This window comes from Pogoniulus pusillus, chromosome 21 (assembly GCF_015220805.1).
Source record: "Pogoniulus pusillus isolate bPogPus1 chromosome 21, bPogPus1.pri, whole genome shotgun sequence".
Classification (NCBI taxonomy): Eukaryota; Metazoa; Chordata; class Aves; order Piciformes; family Lybiidae; genus Pogoniulus; species Pogoniulus pusillus.
The window spans coordinates 1,346,156-1,370,370 of record NC_087284.1 but is presented as its reverse complement, the minus strand read 5'-3'; the positions used below and the strand labels follow the sequence as shown (position 1 = coordinate 1,370,370).

Sequence of the window (24,215 nt, the reverse complement as noted above, 5' to 3'; positions counted from 1 at the left end):
CTGACCACACCAAACTGTGTGGTGCAGCAGCCAGGCTGGAGGGCAGGATCCATCCAGAGGGAGCTGGACAGGCTGCAGAGGTGGGCACAAGCCAAGCTCAGGAAGTTCAACAAAACCAAGTGCAAGGTCCTGCATCTGGGTCAGGGCAATGCCAAGCACAAATGCAAGCTGGGCAGTGAGTGGCTGGAGAGCAGTCCTGAGGAGAGGGACTTGTGGGTGCTGGTGGATGAGAAGCTCAACATGAGCCAGCAGTGTGCACTTTCAGCCCAGAAAGCCAAGCAGAGCCTGGGCTGCAGCAGAAGTGTGGCCAGCAGGTGGAGGGAGGTGATTCTCCCCCTCTGCTCCCCTCTGGTGAGACCTCACCTGGAGTACTGCATCCAGTTCTGGAGCCCCTGGGACAAGAGGGATGTGGAGATGCTGGAAAGTGTCCAGAGTAGGGCCAGGAGGATGCTCAGAGGGCTGCAGCAGCTCTGCTGTGAGCACAGACTGAAAGAGTTGGGGCTGTGCAGGCTGGAGCAGAGGAGGCTCCCAGGTGACCTTCTTGTGGTCTTCCAGCATCTGAAGGGGGCTACAAAAAAGCTGGGGAGGGACTTTTCAGGATATCAGGGAGTTCCAGGACTGGGGGGAATGGAGCAAAGCTGGAGGTGGGGAGAGTGAGGCTAGAGGTGAGGAGGAAGTTGTTGAGCATGAGAGTGGTGAGAGGCTGGAATGGGTTGCCCAGGGAGGTGGTTGAGGCCCCATGGCTGGAGGTGTTTGAGGCCAGGCTGGCTGAGGCTGTGTGCAGCCTGCTCTAGGGTAGGGTGTCCCTGGGCATGGCAGGGGGGTTGGAACTGCATGATCCTTGCGGTCCCTTCCAACCCTGACTGATTCTGTGTTTGTGCTGGAGATTTGAAGTAAGTTCCTTTGCTATAGGATCTGCATCAGTACCTAAAAAATCAAGTTTTGGACATAGTATCTGGATCCATCTCTTTGTGGATTTACAGGTTTCAGAACACCAGGCTTTTTCCTCCTCCCATCTCCCCGTAGGAACATCAGCTTTGTATGTATTCCATATGTCTTTGCTCTTTCCTAAACACATGCCAGGACTAGCTCTGTCCTGAAAGCTCTTTCTGCAACAGAGGAGTTGGAAATGAGTCTGCCTGCTGCAAGTCAGTAATCTGTGACACTGAAAGAGATGTGCTTTGTGTCATTGCCTTAACTGGTCCCGTAATCAAATTCTTAGAGAGAAAAAAGCAAAACACCAACCACTCTTCCTTCATACTTCATACCTGTGCAAGGAGAGAGAAGGGATACAAATGCTCTTACTTCGGATTGAAATATCTCAAACTCCTGTCCTTCATTGTCCTGGAGGCAGGGAATTAACATGGCCCAGACAGGAAATAAGAAATTAGAATTATTTTCCTGGAACCTTGCCCCCTAACTAGATACAAAATCAGGTTAGTGTATGAGCAGGCTCAGTTGGATCAGGAATATCTGACAAAGGATACTGTAGATAAGTTTGGCTGGTTAGGAGGTCAGGCAATGGCAAAGGCTAAGCTATAAACACAGCTTTACCCCACTATTGACCAGGCTGAGCAGAAGATTAAGGGAGAAGCTACTCAGGGAGGTGAGACAGGCACTCGGCAGTGATCCCTTGCTGGCCTCCTCTGCAGGAGCAGCCTTCTGAGGCTGCAGGCAATATCCAGTCATAGAGATCCACGCTGCAGAAGCCCTTAGGTGAGTGGCAGAGCTACCAAACTCAGAAATGTCTCCAGCACTTCTTCCCGAGTGGGATGGTCGAGGGATGAAGCTGCCCTCACAGCGGCAGGGGAGAGCCAAAACTGCTAGGGTCCCCAGTCTGGGAGACAGCCAGCAATTAGCTATTGATAGGGTCTGAGAGAGGGCAGTCCAGATGCCTCCAGCTCTCTCTCCCTAAGGACCCGAGGCTTGCCAAGCTTCTTGGTTTGCACAAAGGGTGCACAAGTGGGGAGAGCCATCCAGAGCAGGGACAGGATAGAAATCCAGAGCTGTTCAAAAGGTAGGAGCTGTCCAAGAGCAGGGATGGCCCAGTCACGGCAGGAGCCTGTCCTTCACAGTGGCAGGGGACTCTCAAGGCAGGAACTATCAAGGTGGGAACCCCTGCTCCCTGTTCTATTTATCCTGTTTCTAGACAGTGTCCATTTACCACTTATACTGGCACAAAAACAGCCAATCACCAGCCCGATTGCAGTGTGGGCTTCTGCACAGCTCACCCCACATGCAGTAAGGGTCCTTTGCTGCACTGCCTCAAGCCTGCAGGGCAGGGCTAGGGAGAAGCAGGTTTTTGTGACTTTCTTCTCCCACACAGTGAGGGCAATTTGGGGTATCCAGGACATTCATGCTTGCTCGTGTTTGGATCACAGGATGTCAGGGGTTGGAAGGAACCCAATGAGATCATTGGCTCTAACCTCCCTGCCAGAGCAGGACTATACAATCAAGCTCAGGTCACACAGGAACACATCCAGACAGGCCTTGAAAATCTCCAGAGAGAGACTCCACAACCTCTCTGGGCATCCTGTGCCAGTGCTCAGTGACCCCTACAGTAAAGAAATTCCCTCTTGTGCTGGGGTGCAACCTCCTGTGCTGCAGCTTCCATCCGTTGCTCCTTGTCCTATGCCAGGGAGCAGTGGGCAGAGTCTGTCCCCTCTCTCCTGACCCCCATCCCTCAGATAGTTATAAACATTGATTAAATCCCCTCTCAGTCTTGTCTTTTCCAGATTAAATTGTCCCAGGTCCCTCAGCTTCTCCTCATCAGGCAGTGTTCCAGTCTCCTAATCATCTTCATAGCCCTCTGCTGGACCTTCTCCAGCAGATCCCTGTCCCTGTTAGGTATTTTATTGAATGAATAAAGATATGTGAAGAACACCTCTTTATGGAAATTGTTTAAAGTTAGCTATATACAATTTCATGATGGAGACTGGGAAATACAACTTCATATTGAGGGAATTCAGAGGTCAGTGCTATGAGGTAGCAGGCTCCCATGTCACTGTCTTGATAGAAGTGTTCTGTAGAAACCTTCCACGTGCAGGCAGTGAAATCTCATACGTAACACAGCCTTTACTGTTATGTTATTTGCAAGAACCTGCCAGTAGTTTATGCAGCTGTCCCAGCAAGCATCCCCTCTTCTCAGCCTTTGTTCCCTGCCTCCACTGCTCGCTGCAGCTCAGCAATGCTTTTGGGAAAAAAGATCTTTTCCTTTGTTCATGGCAAAAGTCTCAGTGAGCCTCCTTTGGATTAGGAGAGTCTCCATACTAACAGAAACTGTGGACAGCAACAGGAATTACGTGGAAAATATGCTTCATGTTAGTTTCAAATCACTGGATAGATTCCTGGTATAATTGTTAGAGAATCATAGAAGGAACTCATCTGACCTGTGTTGCACCTGGTTTCCCTGATCCATAGGAGAATTATTCCAGAGGCTGTGGTGGCTGGGCTAGCAAATTCATCCCAAACTGCAGAACTGAAGAGCAGGAGGACTTGTCCCTGTTGCTCTCTGCTCTCTTGCTGTTTTGTTTCTGGCTCAACCTAATTCAGAGAATTTCCCTCAGGTGTCTGTGATGGTTTGGGTGTTCCCTGCCCCCCCATGCTTAAGAAAATCACCCAGACTAGGCTCAGCCACTGGAAACTGAAGGAAGCTTTATATTTACAGCTTAGCACAATATCCAAGCAGGTGTTTACAATCTATACAGGTATAGACAGACATAGACAAGGTAAAAGTAATACAGAAACACAGCAGCCCTCCCAGAAACCAGAGTGCCCAGGAGGGGCTCCCAACCACCCTCCCACCTTCTCCCACCCCTCTACCTTACCCCAGACTTTGCCTTACATTCAAGGTTAGTTTGGAGGGTCAGCCAGGGGGGTTAGGAAGCAGATGGATTAATCAGGCAGCAAGTTAGGTTAGAGAGAGAAGTGCAGCCCAAAAAGCCAGAGAGAGACTCCCTTATCTCTGTGTTCTTGTTCTTATCCATCTCAGCAAGCCTATGAGTGCAGCAGCCATCACCATTGCTTCCTTTTCACAGCCTAGCATCTAATTCCTCTCACCAAACTATCCCAGCTAGGCTCAAACCAGCACAGTGTCACTGCCTTATTCTTCTCCTGGCTTGTGCTGACCCTGGCGGTGCCAGTGGGCTCTCTTTCATTGCACCTTCCTTTGTGAGTGCTTCTGGAGAACAGGCTCGCAGCTGGCACTGAGACAAAATTGCCTGGAATTTAATGTGGGTTTTTGGTTTTGTTTTTCCTGAGTAGTAGTTCCAATTTTATTGTTTTTTGACATCTACTAGGTAAACTGCTTCTCTGCTCCTCAATACTCCCTCCTCTTGCAGAGGGACCTGGCCAGGCTGGATGGGTGGGCAGAGGTCAGTGGGATGAGATTGAACAAGACCAAGTGCAGGCTTCTGCCCTTTGGCCACAACAACCCCAAGCAGCACTACAGGCTGGGGGAAGACTGGCAGAGAGGGACCTGGGGGTGCTGGTAGAGAGTAGCTGAAGATGAGCCAGCAGTGTGCCCAGGTGGGCAGCAGAGCCAATGGCATCCTGGGCTTGGCTCAGGAACAATGTGGCCAGCAGGACAAGGGAGATTCTTCTGCCCCTGTGCTCAGCACTGGTCAGGCCACACCTTGAGTGCTGTGTCCAGTTCTGGGCTCCTCAATTCAAGAGAGATGTTGAGGTACTGGAACATGTCCAGAGAAGAGTGATGAAGCTGACATGAGGTATGGAGCACAGCCCTGTGAGGAGAAGCTGAGGGAGCTTGGGGTGTTTAGCCTGGAGAAAAGGAGGCTGAGGGCAGACCTCATTGCTCTCTACAACTACCTGAAGGAGGGCTCTAGCCAGGTGGAGGTTGGTCTCTTCTGCAAGATAACCAGCAATAGAACAAGGAGACAGAGTCTTAAGGTGTGCCAGTGGAGGTTTAGGAGGAAGTTTTTGCCAGAGAGAGTGATTGTCCCTGGAGGTGTTGAAGCAAAGCATGGATGAGGCACTTAATGCCATGGTCTGGTTGATTGGCCAGGGGTGGGTGCTAGGTTGGACTGGATGAGCTTGGAGGTATCTTCCAACCTGGTTGATTCTCTGGTTCTATGAATACTAAACTAGTAAGATGAATTATGATCCAGGAAATGAAGATGCTGTATAGTTACCTGCATTTGACATAGGTCACTTTTTCTTTCTCAAAAACACATGCCTTGAGGCTTGAGCAGCTTGTGAGCAGTTCTGCCAAGGTCCATGAACAGAACTCATGTATTTAAGGTCATGTATGGACAGAGAAACTTAATTGCACTGTCTTGGGGACTTTATGTGAGATGTTGCCTTTGAGGATGAGTGCTTTAGATGTCCTACAGTTCTGAATTCCTGAGCTGACAGAAAGCCTAGCTGTTCTGCTGACTGCATGCTGCTTTCATTTGGTCTTTCCATGCCTAGCAACTCTAAGGATCCAGCTGCACCGTGGCAGTGGAGACAGTGCCATGGAAGAGAAGATCTAACTGCAATGGAGGAGTAATTAATTGATTGTGAGGTGGTATTTTCAAGAGTGTTGTTAGTGTTGGCATTCTAAACTCTCCCCACCTCTGACCACTGATTTTAATAATGAGCAGGTTTGTTTCAAGAACATTTATAGAAGATGTTCCTAAGTGGAGCTGTGTTTCTGCTGAGTGAACGAACCTTACACATGGGAGAGAATAAAAAACCACCTCTTCCACGTTTATTAAAGGTGTGCAAGGCTTAACTACTCCTTGCATGCATAGAATAGCATGGCCCAGAGTCCACTGTGGTTTACTTTATTCTTTCACTCACCATACAATTGCTTTTCCTGCAGTAAAAAGGAGCTCTTAGAACTGATGGCAACAATTAAATAGTGAATTCTTCCAACATAGGCTATCAGAAGTCCAGGAAGCTAACTATATGTGGAGGCAAATGCCTGCCAGCATAGAGGTCAACAGAAAAAGACGGATGTGGGTCAAAATACATTCCCTTTGCACTCTCTGCTCAAGTCTGGTTTACCACTGGCAGAGGCCTTCTTTGCTTTATTTTGTCTCTGTGTTTCTGAAGGCACAGTCTTCTGGTGAAGGGCTTGATGCAGAAAAATACATCACATTTACAGCCCTTTAAAACGTTTCAGTGTATTTAGTGTTCTAGGTAGAAAAAAGGTAGCTCTTCATTTCTGTCCTTACCTCTGCTATATTTTAAAGGGTGTATAGATTAAAATCACTTCTGTACACCTTCCATGAAGACTGTACAGTGCTTAAGTAACAACAATCACAGGCTCACAGATTTTCTTACATTGGAAAAGACCTCCAAGCTCTCGAGTCCAAGCATTAGTTTCACACTGACAAGCCCTTGACTAACCCAAAGCCCTCAGCACAACATCTCAGCACTAGGAATCACTGGGGTTGGAAAGGAGCACCAGGAGCATCCAGTCCAACCTTCATCCCAGCAGCCTTCAGCACCAGACCACAGCCTCAAGCACCACAGCCACTCTCCCTTTAAACACCTCCAGGGATGGTGACTCCACCACCTCCCTGGGCAGCCTGTGCCAGTGCCTGAGCACCTGCTCAGGAAAGAACTTCCTCCCAACAGCCAACCCAAGCCTCCCCTGATGCAACTTGAGGCCATTTCCTCTTGTCCTAGCATTAGTAACTGGGGAGAAGAGACCAGCTGCAGCCACACTACAACCTCCTTTTAGGTAGTTGAAGAGGGCAGTAAGGTCCCCTCTCAGCCTCCTCTTCTCCAGACTGAACACCCCCAGCTCCCTCAGCTGCTCCTCATATGTGATGTTTGCCAGACCTCTCCCCAGCCTCGCTGCCCTTCTCTGCACCTGCTCCAGCACCTCAGTGTCCCTCCTATGCTGTGGTGGCCAAAACTGAACACAGTACTCAAGGTGTGGGCTCACAAGTGCTGAGTACAGGGGCATGAGCACCTCCCTGCTCCTGCTGCTCACACCACTGCTGCTCCAGGCCAGGATGCTGTTGGCCTTCTTGGCCACCTGGGCACACTGCTGGCTCATGTTCAGCTGCTGGCCACCAAGACCCCCAGGTCCCTGTAGGGCAGCTGGGGGTTGTTGTGGCCAAAGTGCATGCCCTGGTGCTTGGTCTTGTTACACCTCATGCAAATGGCCTCAGCCCATGGCTCCAGTCTGTCCCAATCCCTCTGCAGGGCCTTCCTACCCTCAGCAGATTGACACTGCTGCTTCATTTGGTGTCATCTGCAAACTTGCTGAGGCTGCATTCGATCTCCTCACCCAGGTCATTGATGAAGAGATTAATCAAGACTGGCCCCAAAACTGAGCCCTGAGGGACTCTGTGACCAGTTGCCAACTGGATTTGACCCCAGTGACCACAACTCTCTGGGCTTGGCCAGCCAGCCAGTTTTTAAGCCAGCCAAGAGTCCATCTGTCTAAGCTATGAGTGGACGTTGAAGGGCTCCACAACACTGGAGTCCTAACCAAAGCAGCAGCTGGGCAGCTGTCATAGTTCTTTTTAGCAGGAAAGGCACACAAGCTTTGTGAGAAGGAAGGAAGCTTGCACCCTCAGAGGCACTGAGGTCTGACTTCTGAGCTTTCTTCTTTTTGTCTCAAGTGCTAATGAAGGGAGAGACATTTAGAAATCTTGTGTTGTCTGTCAAGGAGTTGCAGTGTCAGCTGGGGAGCTCACGCTTCCCGTGCAAGTGAGGGGACATCAGCACCTGGTGCTAGGATTGTCTTTTGAAGTTTGGTAGCCTGTGAAAGATTTCTCACTACCTTTGTATACAAAATATCCCACAGGAGTCCTGGTGTCTCTGTGGAAAGGGACAGGTGTTAAAAATCCAGAGGGCTGCAGCACTTGCAAAGTCTGCATCCAGCCAGAATGACAGGAGGAGGTTAGGTGGGCAGAGAGGTGGCTCTAAACCTGGAGCTGCTCCAGAAACTTGCAAATGTAGAGGGGGTCTGGATGAAGGGACAGAGCACCCTCAGCAGGTCTGCTGGTTACACAAAGCCCATGTGCCAGAAGGTTGTTCTGCCATCCAGTGTGACCCAGACAGGCTGGGAGCTCGGGAAAAGCAAAGTCCTGCACCTGGGGAAGAAAGAAAAACCCTGCACACAGGTACAAGCTGTGGGCTGAGCCTGAGGGAAAGGACCTGGGAGTCCTGGCAGCAACTTGATGTCGTGACAAGAAGGACAGTGACATGCTGGGGCTCATCAAGAAGAGTGTGACAAGCAAGTTGAGGGAGGTTTTCCTGCCCCTCTTCTCTGCCCTGGTGAGGCCGCATTGGGAATACTGTGTCCAGTTCTGGAATCTCCAGTTGAAGGACAGGGACTTGCTGGAGAAGGTAGAGCAAAGGGCTACAAAGACAGTGAGGAAATTAGAACATCTTTCTTATGAGGAAAGGCTGAAAGAATTGGGTCTTTTTAGTCTGGAAAAGAGAAGGCTGAGGAGGAAATCTCATAGATGTTTATAAATATGTTGGGGCTGTGCAGGCTGGAGCAGAGGAGGCTCCCAGGTGACCTTCTTGTGATCTTCCAGCATCTGAAGGGGGCTACAAAAAAGCTGGGGAGGGACTTTTCAGGATATCAGGGAGTGCCAGGACTGGGGGGAATGGAGCAAAGCTGGAGGTGGGGAGAGTGAGGCTAGAGGTGAGGAGGAAGTTGTTGAGCATGAGAGTGGTGAGAGGCTGGAATGGGTTGCCCAGGGAGGTGGTTGAGGCCCCATGGCTGGAGGTGTTTGAGGCCAGGCTGGCTGAGGCTGTGTGCAGCCTGATGTAGGGTAGGGTGTCCCTGGGCATGGCAGGGGAGTTAGAACTGGATGCTCCTTGTGGTCCCTTTCTGAACCCTGACTGATTCTGTGACTCTATGAAATGCTTAGAGGGTAGGTGTCAGGAAGATGGGACTAGTCTTTTTTCAGTGGTGCCCAGTAACAGGACAAAGGGTAATGGACACAAACTTGAATGTAGGAAGTGCCATCTAAACACCTTCAGAGGTGGTCCTCCCTTCCTGCTCAAGCAGGGCCACCTGGGGACACTCGTCCAGGAACTGCAATTTTAGTTTCAGAGAAGAGACACAGAATGTGCTTCTGTACACATGGAAAATACATCTGGTGTTTCTTACCCTCCCACCTTCCATCAGCTGAGCAGAGGCATGGTGCTGGGTGTGCTGCTCTCAGTTAGCAGGTACAGCTCCTACAAATCAAGAGCAGTGCTCTTGTCCAGCTGGAGGAAACGCAGCTAACACTGATTTGTCTGAAGAGCAAATGAGGAATGTAGCAGCTAATTCAGATAGAGCCATTCCATTTAAGACTAGAATGAACTGGCACCCAGAGTGGAGGAGGGCTCAGTTTTGCCTCTTTGCATGAGCAGCAGCTCTGTCTCTGCACTTCAAAGGCTGATCACAGGGCTTGAGCAGGTTGGTGAAGCTGTAAGCAACCTCTTGCTTGGCTTTGCGTTGTCTTTGAAAGCGTAGCCACACCTGGCTTTGAAATCCTGGTGAGAATTGAAACACACAAGCATCTTTTGTACTTCTCTGATACGGATTTCTAGAGTCAGTGTGGGGAGCTTACCCTTGGCCAGCTGCCTGCCCAGTCGTGCTCTGGCTCTGTGCTTTCAACAAAAGGGAGGGACTGAGATCAAGGAGAGATCTCAACCAATTGCTGTCATAGGCAAAGCAGACTTAACTTGAGGAAAATTAATTGCTGATTAAAGTAGATTTGGATAATGAGAGACAATGCCATGTTCTGCAGTACCATCCCTCACACCCACTCCACACCTCCTTTTTTTTCCTTAGCCTCAACTTCGTTCCCAACCTCTGTGCACCTTCACATAACTTTCTTGTATCTTCTTTTTCAGGAGGGGCAAGAAGCACAGTATAATCCTGAGGACCCAGCTCTCAGTCAGAGTTCACGCCTGCATCGGTAAGTGAAGCCCCACCTGCCTGAAGGCAAGCAACCACACATAGTCAATCCCTGAGAGGCAAATCTGAGGAGTACGAATCAGACTTGCTGTGTTCCAAGTCGAGGGCAATCATCAATACCTTGACTTCTTAGCTCTCTTTGTTGTGTGCTAAAGTTAGGCTGTTCTGGTTATATTGCCCTTGAAGTGTGTTAAACGGCCCAGGAGAAGGAGGGCGTTTGCCAGGCAGGAGTTATGGTTGGGTGTGCGTTGAAGTGTCTTGGATTATCTGTCGTGCCACAGCCTTTGTGTGCGCCTGAAGACTCTGTTCTGAATTGGGAAGGGGATCTGGAGAACTGTTGGCTGACAGCTAACTACTGCCTTGTATTAGTAGTCAATGTTTATTACCTCACATCTTGCAGATCTCCGCCACATATTTGTCATTGTCACAGTGTAATTGTCTTAAAAATCTTGGTTGAAACAGTGCTGTCCTGAAGAGGAGGCTGCTGAAGGTCACAGTGTGCATGTCATAAGAGCTTTGAGGTTAAGTAAACATGAGGCTGCTGTGCTGTGAGGGCAGGAATATGTTCTCAAAGTGCTGTGTAGTGCTCTTGGGATCCTTGGAGCGCTCTGCAGGGCAGCGTTTCATGGAGTGTTAGTGGCAAAGCTCATGTTCTAATGATGCTATGGTAGTTGTTATGGGTGGCTGATTTAGAGGAATCTAAACCAGGGTATGTGCATGCCACAGCTGGCTGTTGTGCTTTCAACTTCTTCATAGTATATTCAGCACCCTGTTATGTTTAGTTTGTTTTCAAGAGATCCCACCTGAAGCACTGAATTGTAGACACTCTGCTTTAGAAGGAGGAGATGGTCAGAATTTTGTATTGTTTCCACAGCACTACTGCTGCTGGAGGATTCAGGCTTTTAATAGCACTAAACTTCTTTGTCCTGCCCCCAGGACATGTTATGAAATGGCCTTTCTGGAAATCTGAACTGAGCATAATCAACCTACAGAATTCCTCAAATACCTCTCAGTAAGGGCAGTCTCTAGGGTGGCTCAGGCAGGAGCAGATTCTATTCTCTCCCTATGAGGAGAGGCTGAGGGAGCTGGGGGTGTGCAGCCTGCAGAAGAGGAGGCTCAGGGCAGAGCTCATTGCTGTCTACAACTACCTGAAGGGAGGCTATAGCCAGGTGGGGTTGGTCTCTTCTGCCAGAGAAGCAGCAACAGAACAAGGGGACATAGTCTGAAGTTGTGCCAGGGCAGGTCTAGGCTGGATGTTAGGAGGAAGTTGTTGTCAGAGAGAGTGATTGGCATTGGAATGGGCTGCCCAGGGAGGTGGTGGAGTCCCCGTGCCTGCAGGTGTTCAAGCAAAGCCTGGCTGGGGCACTTAGTGCCATGGTCTGGTTGATTGGCTAGGGCTGGGTGCTAGGTTTGGCTGGCTGAGCTTGGAGGTCTCTTCCAACCTGGTTGATTCTGTGACTCTATGACTCCATGATACTACCATTGACTTGAGGAGGTGTAGCAGAGCAAACCAGCGCTGTTAAAGGTTGGAGGAGCAACAAAGATGCTGCAAAATCTAGGCTGGTTTTTATAAACATGGACACAATTCAGAACAGCTTGGAGAAGCTTGTTCTTGTTAGGTCTGGGAATACATCTGGCAGAAGCAGAGCAGTGCAGCAAGAGAAGATTTCATGTTCTCTGGGCTGAGGTTTTATAACATGATTTTTGTGAACAGCTTTGTCTGGAGTGCAGCTGTCAAGGAACTGCAGCCTGCCAGGCTTGGAGCTTCCCTTCAAGCTCACTCTGTGTGATTAAACCTATTACTGTGCATGCTTTTTAATTGCTCTTGCATGAACATGTGTTCCTTTGTCAAATGCTGTCATTCCCTGGCAGAGGTGATGCATCCACTCCTGAGTACAGTGAATATCAGTCTGCAAAGCCTGGGTCAAGATTTCAGCCTCCTAAACCAGAGGTATGATTGGCTATGGGCTTTTGGTTCATTATAGGCAGAAAAGCCAAACACAAGATCTGATCTTAATTTCTTATCCCCCTGTTGAAGTTTAACTTTTTAGGGTAAGGTTTTGTTTTAGCTCATAGCTCGATGTAATGTAGTTTTTTTCTCTCCTTCATTTTTGCATATCACACATGTCTGATTTTTTTTTTTGTATGGGACAGTTTGAAATAGTCAAGGACACTCTGCAGTTCTTCCTGCTGGCCTTCTTTGGCCACTTGTGCCTGGTAGTTAGACTTCCACAGGGCAGGAGGACGATTTCTCTGATACAGTGAGTGCTTCTTCTGGAGCAGGCTTTCACATTAGCTGCCTGTTAACCTAAGTCTTGGAAACAACAGAACTTCTAAAGCTAATGCTGATATGTGTTTGGAGCAGAGCCAGGAGCTACAGCAATCTGAGATGGAGTTACATGAACCAAAACTGTCTTGCTTTGGCTGTTTTATTTCAGTCTTGACAAAATCCCTGGAAAGCATTGTGGTTAGCAATGTTACCAACTCTGCAGACCCCTCAGGAGGCAGAGCAAGGACAACTTTCTGAGATGTGGTTTGCTGTGTAGTGCCCTTGCTGCAGAGCCTCCTGTCACCTGCTCATTCAAGGTTTTACTTTCCTTTAAAGAGATGACAGAGAGATGTAAGGAAATTACTTTCCTTTCTTAAACTGCTGCAGAGGTGGGAACAAGCCAACCTCAAGAGGTTCAACAAGACCAAGTCAGTGAGGGGTTTGTCTGCACTGTTGTTACCAATCACTCTGAAGCTTCTTATTCCATTTTAAGCATTAACTTTTTTTATTCCCCTCCCAGTTTGAGTTCTTGTCTTATGCTCACATGAAGGACTTGTTTAATCTCTTCATCAATGACCTGGGTGAGGAGATCGAATGCAGCCTCAGCAAGTTTGCAGACAACACCAAACGAAGCAGCAGTGTCAATCTAGTGAGGAAGGTCCTGCAGAGGGATTGGGACAGACTGGAGCCATGGGCTGAGGCCATTTGCATGAGGTGTAACAAGGCCAAGCACCAGGGCATGCACTTTGGCCACAACAACCCCCAGCAGCCCTACAGGGGAGGGGAGGAGTGGCTGGAGAGCTGCCTGGCAGAGAGGGACCTGGGGGTGTTGGTGGCCAGCAGCTGAACATGAGCCAGCAGTGTGCCCAGGTGGCCAAGAAGGCCAACAGCATCCTGGCCTGCATCAGCAGTGGTGTGAGCAGCAGGAGCAGGGAGGTGCTCATGCCCCTGCACTCAGCACTTGTGAGCCCACACCTTGAGTACTGTGTCCAGTTTTGGCCACCACAGCACAGGAGGGACACTGAGGTGCTGGAGTGGTGCAGAGAAGGGCAGCGAGGCTGGGGAGAGGTCTGGCAAACATGGCCTGTGAGGAGCAGCTGAGGGGAGCTGGGGGTGTTCAGTCTGGAGAAGAGGAGGCTGAGAGGGGATCTTATTGCCCTCTACAGCTACCTAAAAGGAGGTTGTAGTGAGGCTGCAGCTGGTCTCTTCTCCCCAGTTACTAATGCTAGGACAAGAAGAAATGGCCTCAAGTTGCATCAGGGGAGGTTTGGGTTGGCTGTTGGGAGGAAGTTCTTTGCTGAGCAGGTGCTCAGGCACTGGCACAGGCTGCCCAGGGAGGTGGTGGAGTCACCATCCCTGGAGGTGTTTAAAGGGAGAGTGGATGTGGTGCTTGAGGCTGTGGTCTGGTGATGAAGGCTGCTGGGATGAAGGTTGGGCTGGATGCTCCTGGTGCTCCTTTCCAACCCCAGTGATTCCTAGTGCTGAGATGTTGTGCTGAGGGCTTTGGATTAGTCAAGGGCTTGTCAGTGTGAAACTAATGATTGGACTCAATGAGCTTGGAGGTCTTTGCCAATCCAAGAAAGTCTGTGAGTCTGTGGTTCTGTCATTCTGCGACTTTCAGGATGGAAGAACAAATTTTCTTTTAACTATCCCTCTATTTCTTTTCCCATTTTGGCTTGATCCTGACTAGATTGTCAGAACTCATTGGAAAGGCAGTTTCCAAAGTACAATTTAAGTGGCTTTAATACAAACTGCATAATGTTTTGGTTGGTGTTGTTTTATGGTGGGGGAGTGTTTCTGTTTGGCTTGTTTTAATGTCAGTTGACTGTTGCTTAGAGCAGCTGTGTTCATAGAGCACAACTGATTGCCAGTTATGGATGCACTTTTGCAGTTGTCGGTGTTAAGAGGCATAGAGGAGGAAGACCAATATGGAAATCACACAGTATGCCAGTTGCTTTTTTTCCCTGTGATCTATCAGACTTGACATTTTGTTCAAGTTTGATGTATTGTGAATTAATACCCTGTGGAAAAGTGGTCCTGGTATTTATGGCAAATGTATGACTTGTTTGTATTGGGTTGCACCATAATGTCATTTTAATGTCACAGGCTCACAGGATGTCAGGGGCTGGAAGGGACCCAAGGAGATCATCCAGTCCAACCCCCCTGCCAGAGCAGGACCATACCATCCAACACAGATCACACAGGAACACATCCAGACAGGCCTTGGAAGTCTCCAGAGAAGGAGACTCCACAACCTCTCTGGGCAGCCTGTGCCAGTGCTCTGGGACCCTTACAGCAAAGAAGTTCCCCCTTGTGTTGAGGCAGAACCTCTTTTGCTGCAGCTTACACCCATTGCTCCTTGTCCTATCACAGGGAGCAGTGAGCAGAGCCTGTCCCCCCCTTCCTGCCCAGCCCTCAGATATTTGTATGTATAGAACAATTGCAAGGCTCAGTTTAGGCCTTGGTAAAGTCCAGTGTAAATGAGGGCATAGCTCTACAGGACAAAGACTCTGAAACTGAATGAAAGATTCTGGTCAGAGCAATTCTTTGGTGACTCCACTCTTCCTGGAGAGTGGCTTGGTTTATTCAGCCTGCCCTTGCTTGGACAGTGCTTTTTGAAGCTGCTGCTTCATTTGTCCTGTTAATTATTTCTTTGTTGTTTTCTCTAAGAGTCTGAGGTGGTCTCTGAGAGAAGAGACTCCATTTCCTATTGCATACCCAGATGCAGTCTGTAGCTCAGGAGTGTCATTTGAAATACATACACCTGTGATGGGCAATCAGGAGAGCTGCTGTTAGTACCAAGAGTAATGAGGAATTGGGCAGAGACCCATGGCAGTGACTTTGAGTGAGTTTGCTGAAAGACCTTTGACATAAGCTTCAGGTGTTAATATGCTGTAACACAAGAAGAATGCAAGCACCAAAGACTGATGTAATTCTGAACACATGCACTGTCCTGGGGTTGCTCAGAGTTGCAGCTTGGAAATGTTTCCAGGTGTCTTTTAAATTTTATGTCACCTTTTTGTCAGTTTATTATTAACCCCACCCCTCCCCACACCTCCCCAGCCCCTCTTTCAGCCCTCACTTCATCATTTAAAGTGTTCTTGCATTATAAAAGTAAGTTTATGCATGGCTACAACTCCTCCCTACCAGTTTAGACATGAAAAATAGTTTATATAGATATTTGTATGTTGTTTCACTCCTTGATTCATAGAATCACAGAATCAGTCAGGGTTGGAAGGCATCACAAGGAGCAGCCACTTCCAACCCCGCTGCCATGCCCAGGGACACCCTACCCTAGAGCAGGCTGCACACAGCCTCATCCAGCCTGGCCTCAAACACCTCCAGCCATGGGGCCTCAACCACCTCCCTGGGCAACCCATTCCAGCCTCTCACCACTCTCATGCTCAACAACTTCCTCCTCACATCCACTCTGACTCTCCCCACCTCCAGCTTTTCTCCATTGCCCCCAATTCTGTCACTTCCTGAGAGCCTAAAAAGTCCCTCCCCAGCTTTTTTGTATCCCCTTTTAGATCCTGGAAGGCCACAAGAAGGTCACCTGGGAGCCTTCTCTGCTCCAGCCTGCACAGCCCCAACTCTTTCAGTCTGTGCTCACAGCAGAGCTGCTGCAGCCCTCTGAGCATCCTCCAGGCCCTTCTCTGGACACTCTCCAGCATCTCCACATCCTTCTTGTACTGGGGGCTCCAGAACTGGATGCAGTACTCCAAGTGGGGTCTCAGCAGAGCAGATAGAGGGGGAGAATCACCTCCCTGGCCCTGCTGGCCACACTTCTAATTCAGCAAGGTCCCTTAATCAGTGTGCAAGTCTATTATTAGAGCAAGAGTGTTGCTGAACACACAGCTCCATGGTTAGGCATTCCTGTCATCTTGTAATCTCGTTCTCCTGCCTTTTGCACATGGGCATTTGCAGATTTACCAGAGCTCTGTGCTCAATAATCTCCAGCATGCTTGTCCCACACTGCCTTGGGTGCTCAGCAGTGAGTTACTCCCAAGTATGTGACACCATAGCTGCCATGCCACATGGCAGCTGCTTCTAGCCCCTGTTATTGGGGCATCTGCTTTAAGCAGCATGGTTAGCACCAGTCTCACTCCTGATATGTTTTATGAAATGTAGCCAGAAATATATCGTTGAGCTCCTTTTGTCCAGGGGCACCTGAGGAAAGCTGTAAGCTCGTTGTAACGAGGAGGCTAGGGGAAGCCAGCTGGTTTTGTTTGTCCTCTAATGGCTGAAGTATGCAGCTAGTTCTTTTTCCCATCTATAGTTTTCCCTTCTGTTATCCATTATGTGGACTTGCTGCATGTACTGCAGCAGATACGGTTAGGTTCTGCAGTTATTTGTGCATCCTTTGAACCTCCTGGTAGGACTTGTCCCTCTGGGTGCTTGAGGTGCTGGTTCTGCCCCAGTGGGATCACAGTGCCTTCACAAAGGCAAAGCCACGTCTCTGGCCTGTACATTCATCTGGTGCTTTGCTGCAGAGCACTTAATATGCGTAGACTTCCCCATGGAAGCAGGGAGAGGCCATAATGTCTTCTGGTTAATGTCAAAGGCTGGGAAAGCCAGTGCCATGCTAGCGAAGGAAGCATGCTCAACTGCTGGGTTTCCTTCTCTAAGGGCAGAGTTAAGCTTATGCCCACCACACATGTTACTTGTACTGTGTCACTTGAGATGCTTTGCCCTGCAAATGCAATTTTGGTGTTGCAACGATCTGGCACATGTGTTTGCAGTGTGCAGAGTGCCAAAGTGGAGCTCTCACAGCCAGAGATGTTGTAAAGCTGCTCGAGTTCATATTTTAAAACTATCTCTTGGTTTGGCTTTGTTTGTTTGTTTGCTTTCCCTGAAGGGAATGGCTCATGGAATTTAAACAGCTTGCCTTTGCTAAGGGAGTTTCTGGATACACCCAGAGAAAGAGTCCAGTTAGAAAGCTTTCCTAAAGGAAGCTTAGTTGTTGCACTATGAGCTTTTCCTTTGGGCAAATGACTTCTATGTTCCAATGGGTGTCTCAAGAAAGAGAGGTACTCTGAGTTGTTTGAAGGGCATTCTGTTCAGGGTTAGGCATTCCAAATAGCAAGCATTTTCAGTCTGAGTGGGGGAACATGTGGAGAGCATTAGCAGTTCAGCAAGACGTGCAACTAGTTCAGACTTAAGGGGAACAAACAAGGTGCCTTAAGAATTTGTCAGAAGTGATGAGGGTTTGCCCTCTTTGCGCTGATGGTAACAGGAGAGAGAGAGGTGATTTGAAATTGCTTTATCAAATACCTTCTTAGCATAACTAGGAGAGAAAAGAGGGCAATTAGTGGATTCAATGGTGCTGCATAAGGGTGCTGCATGCAGCCCAAATTTGTAATCCTGATATGCTTCATATGACTCTTGCTGTAACTTGGTAAAAGTCCTGGCTTAAATCAATCATAGAATCATAGAATCGTGGAATCAACCAGGTTGGAAGAGACCTCCAACATCATCCAGTCCAACCTAGCACCCAACCCTACCCAATCAACCAGACCATGGCACTAAGTGCCTCAGCCAAGCTTTGCTTCAACACCTCCAGGCACAGTGACTCCACCACCTCCCTGGGCAGCCCATTCCAAAGCCAATCACTCTCTCTGCCAACAACTTCCTTCTAACATCCAGCCTAGACCTCCCCTGGCACAACTTGAGGCTGTGTCCCCTTGTTCTGTTACTGGGTGCCTGGTAGAAGAGCCCAACCCCACCTGGCTACAGCCTCCCTTCAGGCAGTTGTAGACAGCAATGAGGTCTGCCCTGAGCCTCCTCTTCTGCAGGCCAAACAACCCCAGCTCCCTCAGCCTCTCCTCACAGGGCTGTGCTCCAGGCCCCTCACCAGCCTTGCTGCCCTTCTCTCAACACCTTCCAGCACCTCAACATCTCTCTCAAATTGAGGAGCCCAGAACTGGACACAGCACTCAAGGTGTGGCCTGAGCAGTGCTGAGCACAGGGGCAGATTAACCTCCCTTGTCCTGCTGGCCACACAGCTCTTGATCCAGCCCAGGATGACATTGGCTCTGCTGCTCACCTGGGCACACTGCTGCCTCATCTTCAGCTACTCTCTACCAGCAACCCCAGGTTCCTTTCTTCCTGGCTGTTTTCCAGCCACTCTGTCCCTACCCTGTAGTGCTGCTTGGGGGTAGCGAAGATAGCAAACAAGATGTTCATTAGATCTAAGCTGACATTGTTAGATCTAAGCTGACACCAGTAGATCTAAGCTGACATCAGTAGATCTAAGCTGACACCAGTAGATCTAAGCTGACACCAGTAGATCTAAGCTGACACCAATAGATCTAAGCTGACATCAGTAGATCTAAGCTGACACCAGTAGATCTAAGCTGACACCAGTAGATCTAAGCTGACATCAGTAGATCTAAACTGACATCATGTGTACTTAAAATGTGAAAAGGGAGCCCAGAGCTGAGGGAATTAAAGAAAATAAATGAAATGAAGAGTTTGGGTTTTCTTTTAGTAGAATAATGTAAGTCTGCATACCGTACTGAGAGCTGCTTCCAGATGTGATTGGAGGTGTCTGGTTCTGCTCTCCTTCAGTGTAACTGAAACAAGAAATGGATGCAAAGGCTGTGATAAGTTGGGTTTGTTTTTTGGTTTTTGTTTTTGGTTTTTTTTTGGCTTTTTAGGATTATTTAAATACTACTTCCTGACAATGTGGCACACAGATGCTCTAAATAAAATCTCCTGGTCCCCAGATCAGATTGCTTTGTGAAAATCTATCCATGTAAATAGCTTGTGGTTTTGCTCTTCAGATTGAAATGTCAGATTTTTGCTGTACAGCTCAAGCATGCCTTAGCCTCCGTTCGGGGATGAACCACAGTACTTCCCCATAGCCTGTAATTTGCCTCTCGAGGTCTCACTACCAAACCTCTGGGCAGATCCCACATGACCTTGGAAGGTGTGTTCAGACAAAGCAGGAAAACTACCAAAATCTGTCTCTGCATATGTAATTTAAATTATAATCCTTGAAATAGGTTTTGCAGCAAGAAAACTGAAGAAGCTGCAGAGCAGATGAAGACTTAATTCACAGTGAATTGCTCTTTAAAGAAGTGGATGTTTGCTTTAAAGGAGCTTGTTCCAGGTTTGAAAGGACTGCTGTGGAGCATACCAGTAGGATACTTTTCTCATCTTGGGAAGCTTTGTGCTAAAACATAAAAGCTGGAGTACTCCACCTGGAGTGCTGCATCCAGTTCTGGAGCCTCCATTACAAGAGGGATGTGGAGATGCTGGAGCATGTCCAGAGAAGGGCCACGAGGAAGGTCACAGGGCTGCAGCACCTCTCCTATGGACACAGAGAGAGAGTTGGGACTGTTCATACTGTAGAGGAGAAGGCTCCAAGGTGACATTTATTGTGGCCTTCCAGTATCTGAAGGGACCCTACAAGAAAGCTGGGGAGGGACTTTATAGGATGTCAGGTAGTGATAGGACTAGAGGGAATTGGGCAAAACTAGAAGTGGGTAGATTCAAGTTGGATGTTAGGAACAAGTCTCACCACCATGAGGGTGGTGGGACACCAGAACAGGTTGCCCAGGGAGGTGGTGGAAGCCATATCCCTGGAAGGTTTTAAGGTCAGGCTGGATGTGGCTCTGAGCAACCTGACCTACTGTGAGGCGTCCCTGCCCATGGCAGGGTGTTTGGAGCTAGATGATCCTCGAGATCCCTTTTAGCCTTGACAATTCTATGATCATGTAACTGCAATTTTGCAGGTCCACTTCAGCATTGCTTTTATCTGATGTGACCTTCCTCTCACCTTGAGAGTTGTTCTGGCATCAGTACCTACCAAATCATAGCTTGTCACTTCCAGGTGATTTGGTTGGGACATGTGTGACTTGATGAAGGGTGGATGTCACTGTCATGCTGAGATTGGAATCTATGGAAATCATTGCTGCTGTATAGCTAGGTATGAATGTGGCAAACTTCCTTTTACTTCATCATAACAGTCCCCACATTTTCAAGGGGGTATTCGAAGTTCCATCAAGTGTAGGAACTTGTGTAGTTTTCTTAAAAGGAAAATGAAACAGCACATCTTATGTAACCTCTTGCACCAGTAGATGTTGCTACTTTTCACTTAGTTTCAGCTCTTCAGATGTGTGCACCTCTGTCTTGATAGATTTTTGAGTTGGTAGGGCAATTCTTATTCTTAGGCTATTTTACTCTTCCAGTCTGTGTTCAGATTGTTGAACTGATTTAGCTGTAAACTCAAACACATCATGTACAAGGCTTTAACTAGGGGGATAGTTAATTTCATATTAAATATCTTAAAAAAAAAATTAGTGCTACAGTTGGGAAAGAACAGAATGATTCATTTCTTGCTTCCATCTGAACTTGGTCTACACAGAAGATGCAAACTAAACAAATTAATTGAATTCAGATTGTTTCTCTTGAAACGCTGCACCACTCAGTCCTGCTTTAAGCCTTACCTTGCGCAACTCATTAACAGCAACAATGTGTCAACAACAACTTGGTAACAACATTTAACACCTAGAGAAACTGCAAGTTCCTGTGTAAAAGCTGTGCGTTTGCAGTAGCAAGTGCTGCTATTTCTTCGGAATATCCTGCTCAGCCTTGACACTGTTTCAGCCTTGCTTGTAAAGGAGGTGGAGAGATGCTGATACTGCTCAAGTGGAACTAAGGTAACTATAGTTCTTATCTCCCTGAGATGTTCTAAGATGCTGTGCTTGTTCGAGCCTAGCTGGGATATTTTAGGGAGAGGAATTAGATGCTAGGCTGTGAAAAGGAAGCAATGGTGATGGCTGCTGCACTCATAGGCTTGCTGAGATAGGGAAGAACAAGAACATAAACATAGATAATGCAGTTTGCTCTCTGGCTTTGGGCTGCACTTCTCTCTCTGTAACCTGCCATCTGCCTGATTAATCCTTCTGCTTCCTAACCCCCCCTGGCTGACCCTCCAAACCTACCTTGAACCTAAGGCAAAGTCTGGGGTAAGGTAGAGGGGTGGGAGAAGGTGGAAGGGTGGTTGGGAGCCCCTGCTGGGCACTCTGGTTTTTGGGAGGGCTGCTGTGTTTCTGTATTACTTTTTACCTTGTCTATGTCTGTCTGTAGCTGTATAAGTTGTAAACACCTGCTTGGATATTGTGCTAAGCTGTAAATATAAAGCTCCATTCTCTAATTTCCAGCTTGGCTAAGTCTAGTCTGGGTGATTTTCTTAAGTGTAGGGGGTGGGGAACACCCAAACCATGACAGATGCACAGGCAAAGCTTGCTTTGATTTGCCAGCAGTCTCTAAGGTGGGATACTAAAGACTACTTTAACATTCAAGATGTAGTTTGTTGTGCACTAGCTTTTGTGTTTAGAAATGTCACATTCTTCATCTGGCTCGGTGGTAGGTTTTAGCTGACCCAAAACTTAAGGAGCTGCACTGTGATCCCGGAAGTGGCTGCAGTGCAAGTTGTGGCTCTCACTTCCCAGGATTTTTGGGCAGAGAAAGAACTGGCTTAGTGCTGTTTATTTTTCTATAACATGCTTCTAAGGGAGTGAAAGGAAGCATCTCTGCAGAATGAACACCTGGACTGTAATGCCTTGAGCGGAAGCCTTGCGGAAAGGTAGAGTTTTAGCAGAAGGCAAAATTTTGGCTACTCAATATAGTGCTAACAACACTGAACAAAAGCCTCTACATGCCTGGGGAATGCCTGGGCTGTTTTCTTCCACCCAGTCGATTACAGAATTTCTTTGGAATAAATGGGGAAACATTTCCTCACTATTGTCTCCTGTAGGGGAGGATTTTCTCATTCATGTCATATGTAATTTCTGCTCTCTGATGGACAGCTCTGACCTGTGATGTGACTACCATAACTAGAGATGAATGCATGCTCTGCTATGCCTGAGGATTATTTTTCAATAGCTCCAAAAGGAGAGTGTTGGCATTGAAATGCAAGGTAAGGAGATGCTTCTTTGAACATTACCAACCTGCTGCAGTCTCCTTATCTTTAAAAATCCTGAGCAAAATGTGCAAACTCTCGGTGAGCAGATGTGGCTTGCTAACGTTTTGTGAGGTCACTGCAAGGCCAGGGATACAGAGAGCACCTTTCCAGATCAGGGCTACTTTCTTTCGGTCTGTGTACGCACTGAGAGGAGAGCTCCATTTTGTTAGCACATCAGGATCTTACAGTGCATGGTGATATAAAAGAAATGGTTTTGTAACACTGCACTGATGTTTTTATCTGGTTTATTAAAGCTTTTCACAGTGGCATGCACAGTTAACTGCCCTCTGCTAAGTCAACAGTCAGGAAAGTCACTCTCAGCGACTGAGGGAGATGGAGCTGTTTATTTAGCACCTGAGGGAGCTGGGGCTGTTAGTGCCTGAGGGAGCTGGGGCTCCCAGTCTGTACTGGTGCAGTTTGTTATTCCTCCCCAGGTGCAGGACTCTGCACTTGTCCTTGTTGAACCTCTTCTGGCTCCTCCGTGCCCAGCTCTCAGCCTGCCCAGGGCTCTCTGGATGGCTGCGCAGCCTTTGGCTGTCTCAGCCAAGCCTCCCAGCTTGGTGTCAGCAGCAAACTTGCTGAGCAGACTCTGTCTGTCTGTGCCCTCATCAATGTCATTGATGAAGATGTTGAACAGGACTGGCCCCAGCACTGATCCCTGGGGGACACCACTGGTCACAGCTCTCCAGCTGGACCTGGCACCATTGATCACCACCCTCTGAACTCTATCTTGCAGCCAGTTCCTAACCCACCTCATGTCTGCTCTTCCATCACACACTTCCTCAGCTTGCTCACTGAAGTGTCATGGCAGATGATGTCAAAGGCCTTGCTAAGGTCAAGGTAGACTACATCCACTGCTCTCCCTGAATCTGCCATTCAGTTATGGCATCATAAAATGCTCTCAGGTTAGTCAAGCAGGACTGCCCCTTGGTAAATCCATGCTGACTGCTCCTGATCACCTTCTATGATTCTGTGTTTAGCTCTGATCTTGTTATTAAAAACTTAAAAGCAGTGTGTTGGTAAGCTGTGTACTTAAAAACAATTAATGAGAACCTGTTCCCATGGGTTTGTTCCTCCCTGTGGCTGTTGAGAAGGATTAGGCTTCAACTTTAAGGGCCAGTTAGAACTGCAGAATGTTTCAGACTGGCACATGGAGTGAACATGCTGCTGTGCTGAAGATAAAAATATAAATGTGGGTGTGTTCCTTCCCTCTTTCACAAGCCTAAGTTTAGGTTCTTTTGCTCTGGCTGTTCAGTGTCAGATGCCACTGGAGAGACTTCCTTACCACTTCATTTTGTGTGACATGGACAACTGAGAGTGTGGAAAGCTGCTCAGAAGGTTAGGCATGCAAGCAGGTCTGGGACTGATCTCACTTATGTTTGAGGACCAGGTATCTTCCTGCTCTCTTTTAGCAGTAGAGCTCATCCTGTGGAATGTGGGGGACAGATGAGCTTTTCCAGACAGGGGAAGGTGGTGACGATGCTGCCACGTGGGCAGCCAGCTGTCATGGCTTTTGTGGCTCTTCCTGCTTAGAGGAAAAGGCTTGAGTGGTTCCCTGTGACTGCATCAAAACACATCAGGCAGCTTCCATTTTTGGCTTTTGCTGTCATGCTGAAATGCTTGGTGTGCTGGTTTGAACTGAGCTGGGGTATTTAGCTGAGAGGAATTAGATGCTAGGCTGGGAAAAGGAAACAATTGGAATGGCTGCTGCACTCATAGGCTTGCTGAGATGGATAAGAACAAGAACACACACGTAGATAAGGGAGTCTCTCTGGGCTTTTTTTGGGCTGCACTTCTCTCTCTAACCTGCCCTAACATTTTCCTTCCTAACCCCCTGGCTGGCCCTCCAAACTACCTTGAGTGTAAGGCAAAGTCTGGGGTCAGGTAGAGGGGTGGGAGAAGGTGGAAGGGTGGTTGGGAGCCCCTCCTGGGCACTCTGGTTTCTGGGAGGGCTTCTGTGTTTCTGTATTACTTTTTCCTTGTCTATGTCTGTCTGTAGCTGTATAGACTGTAAATACCTGGTTGGATACTGTGCTAAGCTGTCAATATAAAGCTTCACTCAATTTTTGAGAGCTGCTGAGCCTAGT

At 48.2% G+C, this 24,215-nt stretch overlaps 1 protein-coding gene across 11 annotated transcripts in view; it reads left to right on the top strand.

Annotated features, from left to right (window-relative positions):
* Positions 1–24,215, top strand: part of FHOD3 (formin homology 2 domain containing 3) — a 415,781-nt gene that overhangs the window by 60,216 nt on the left and 331,350 nt on the right. For all 11 annotated transcript variants that reach the window (XM_064160772.1, XM_064160770.1, XM_064160768.1 and 8 more), the window contains exon 3: positions 9,823–9,887. In XM_064160772.1, coding sequence (XP_064016842.1) covers positions 9,823–9,887 — 65 coding nt within the window. The remainder of the gene's footprint in view (positions 1–9,822; positions 9,888–24,215) is intronic.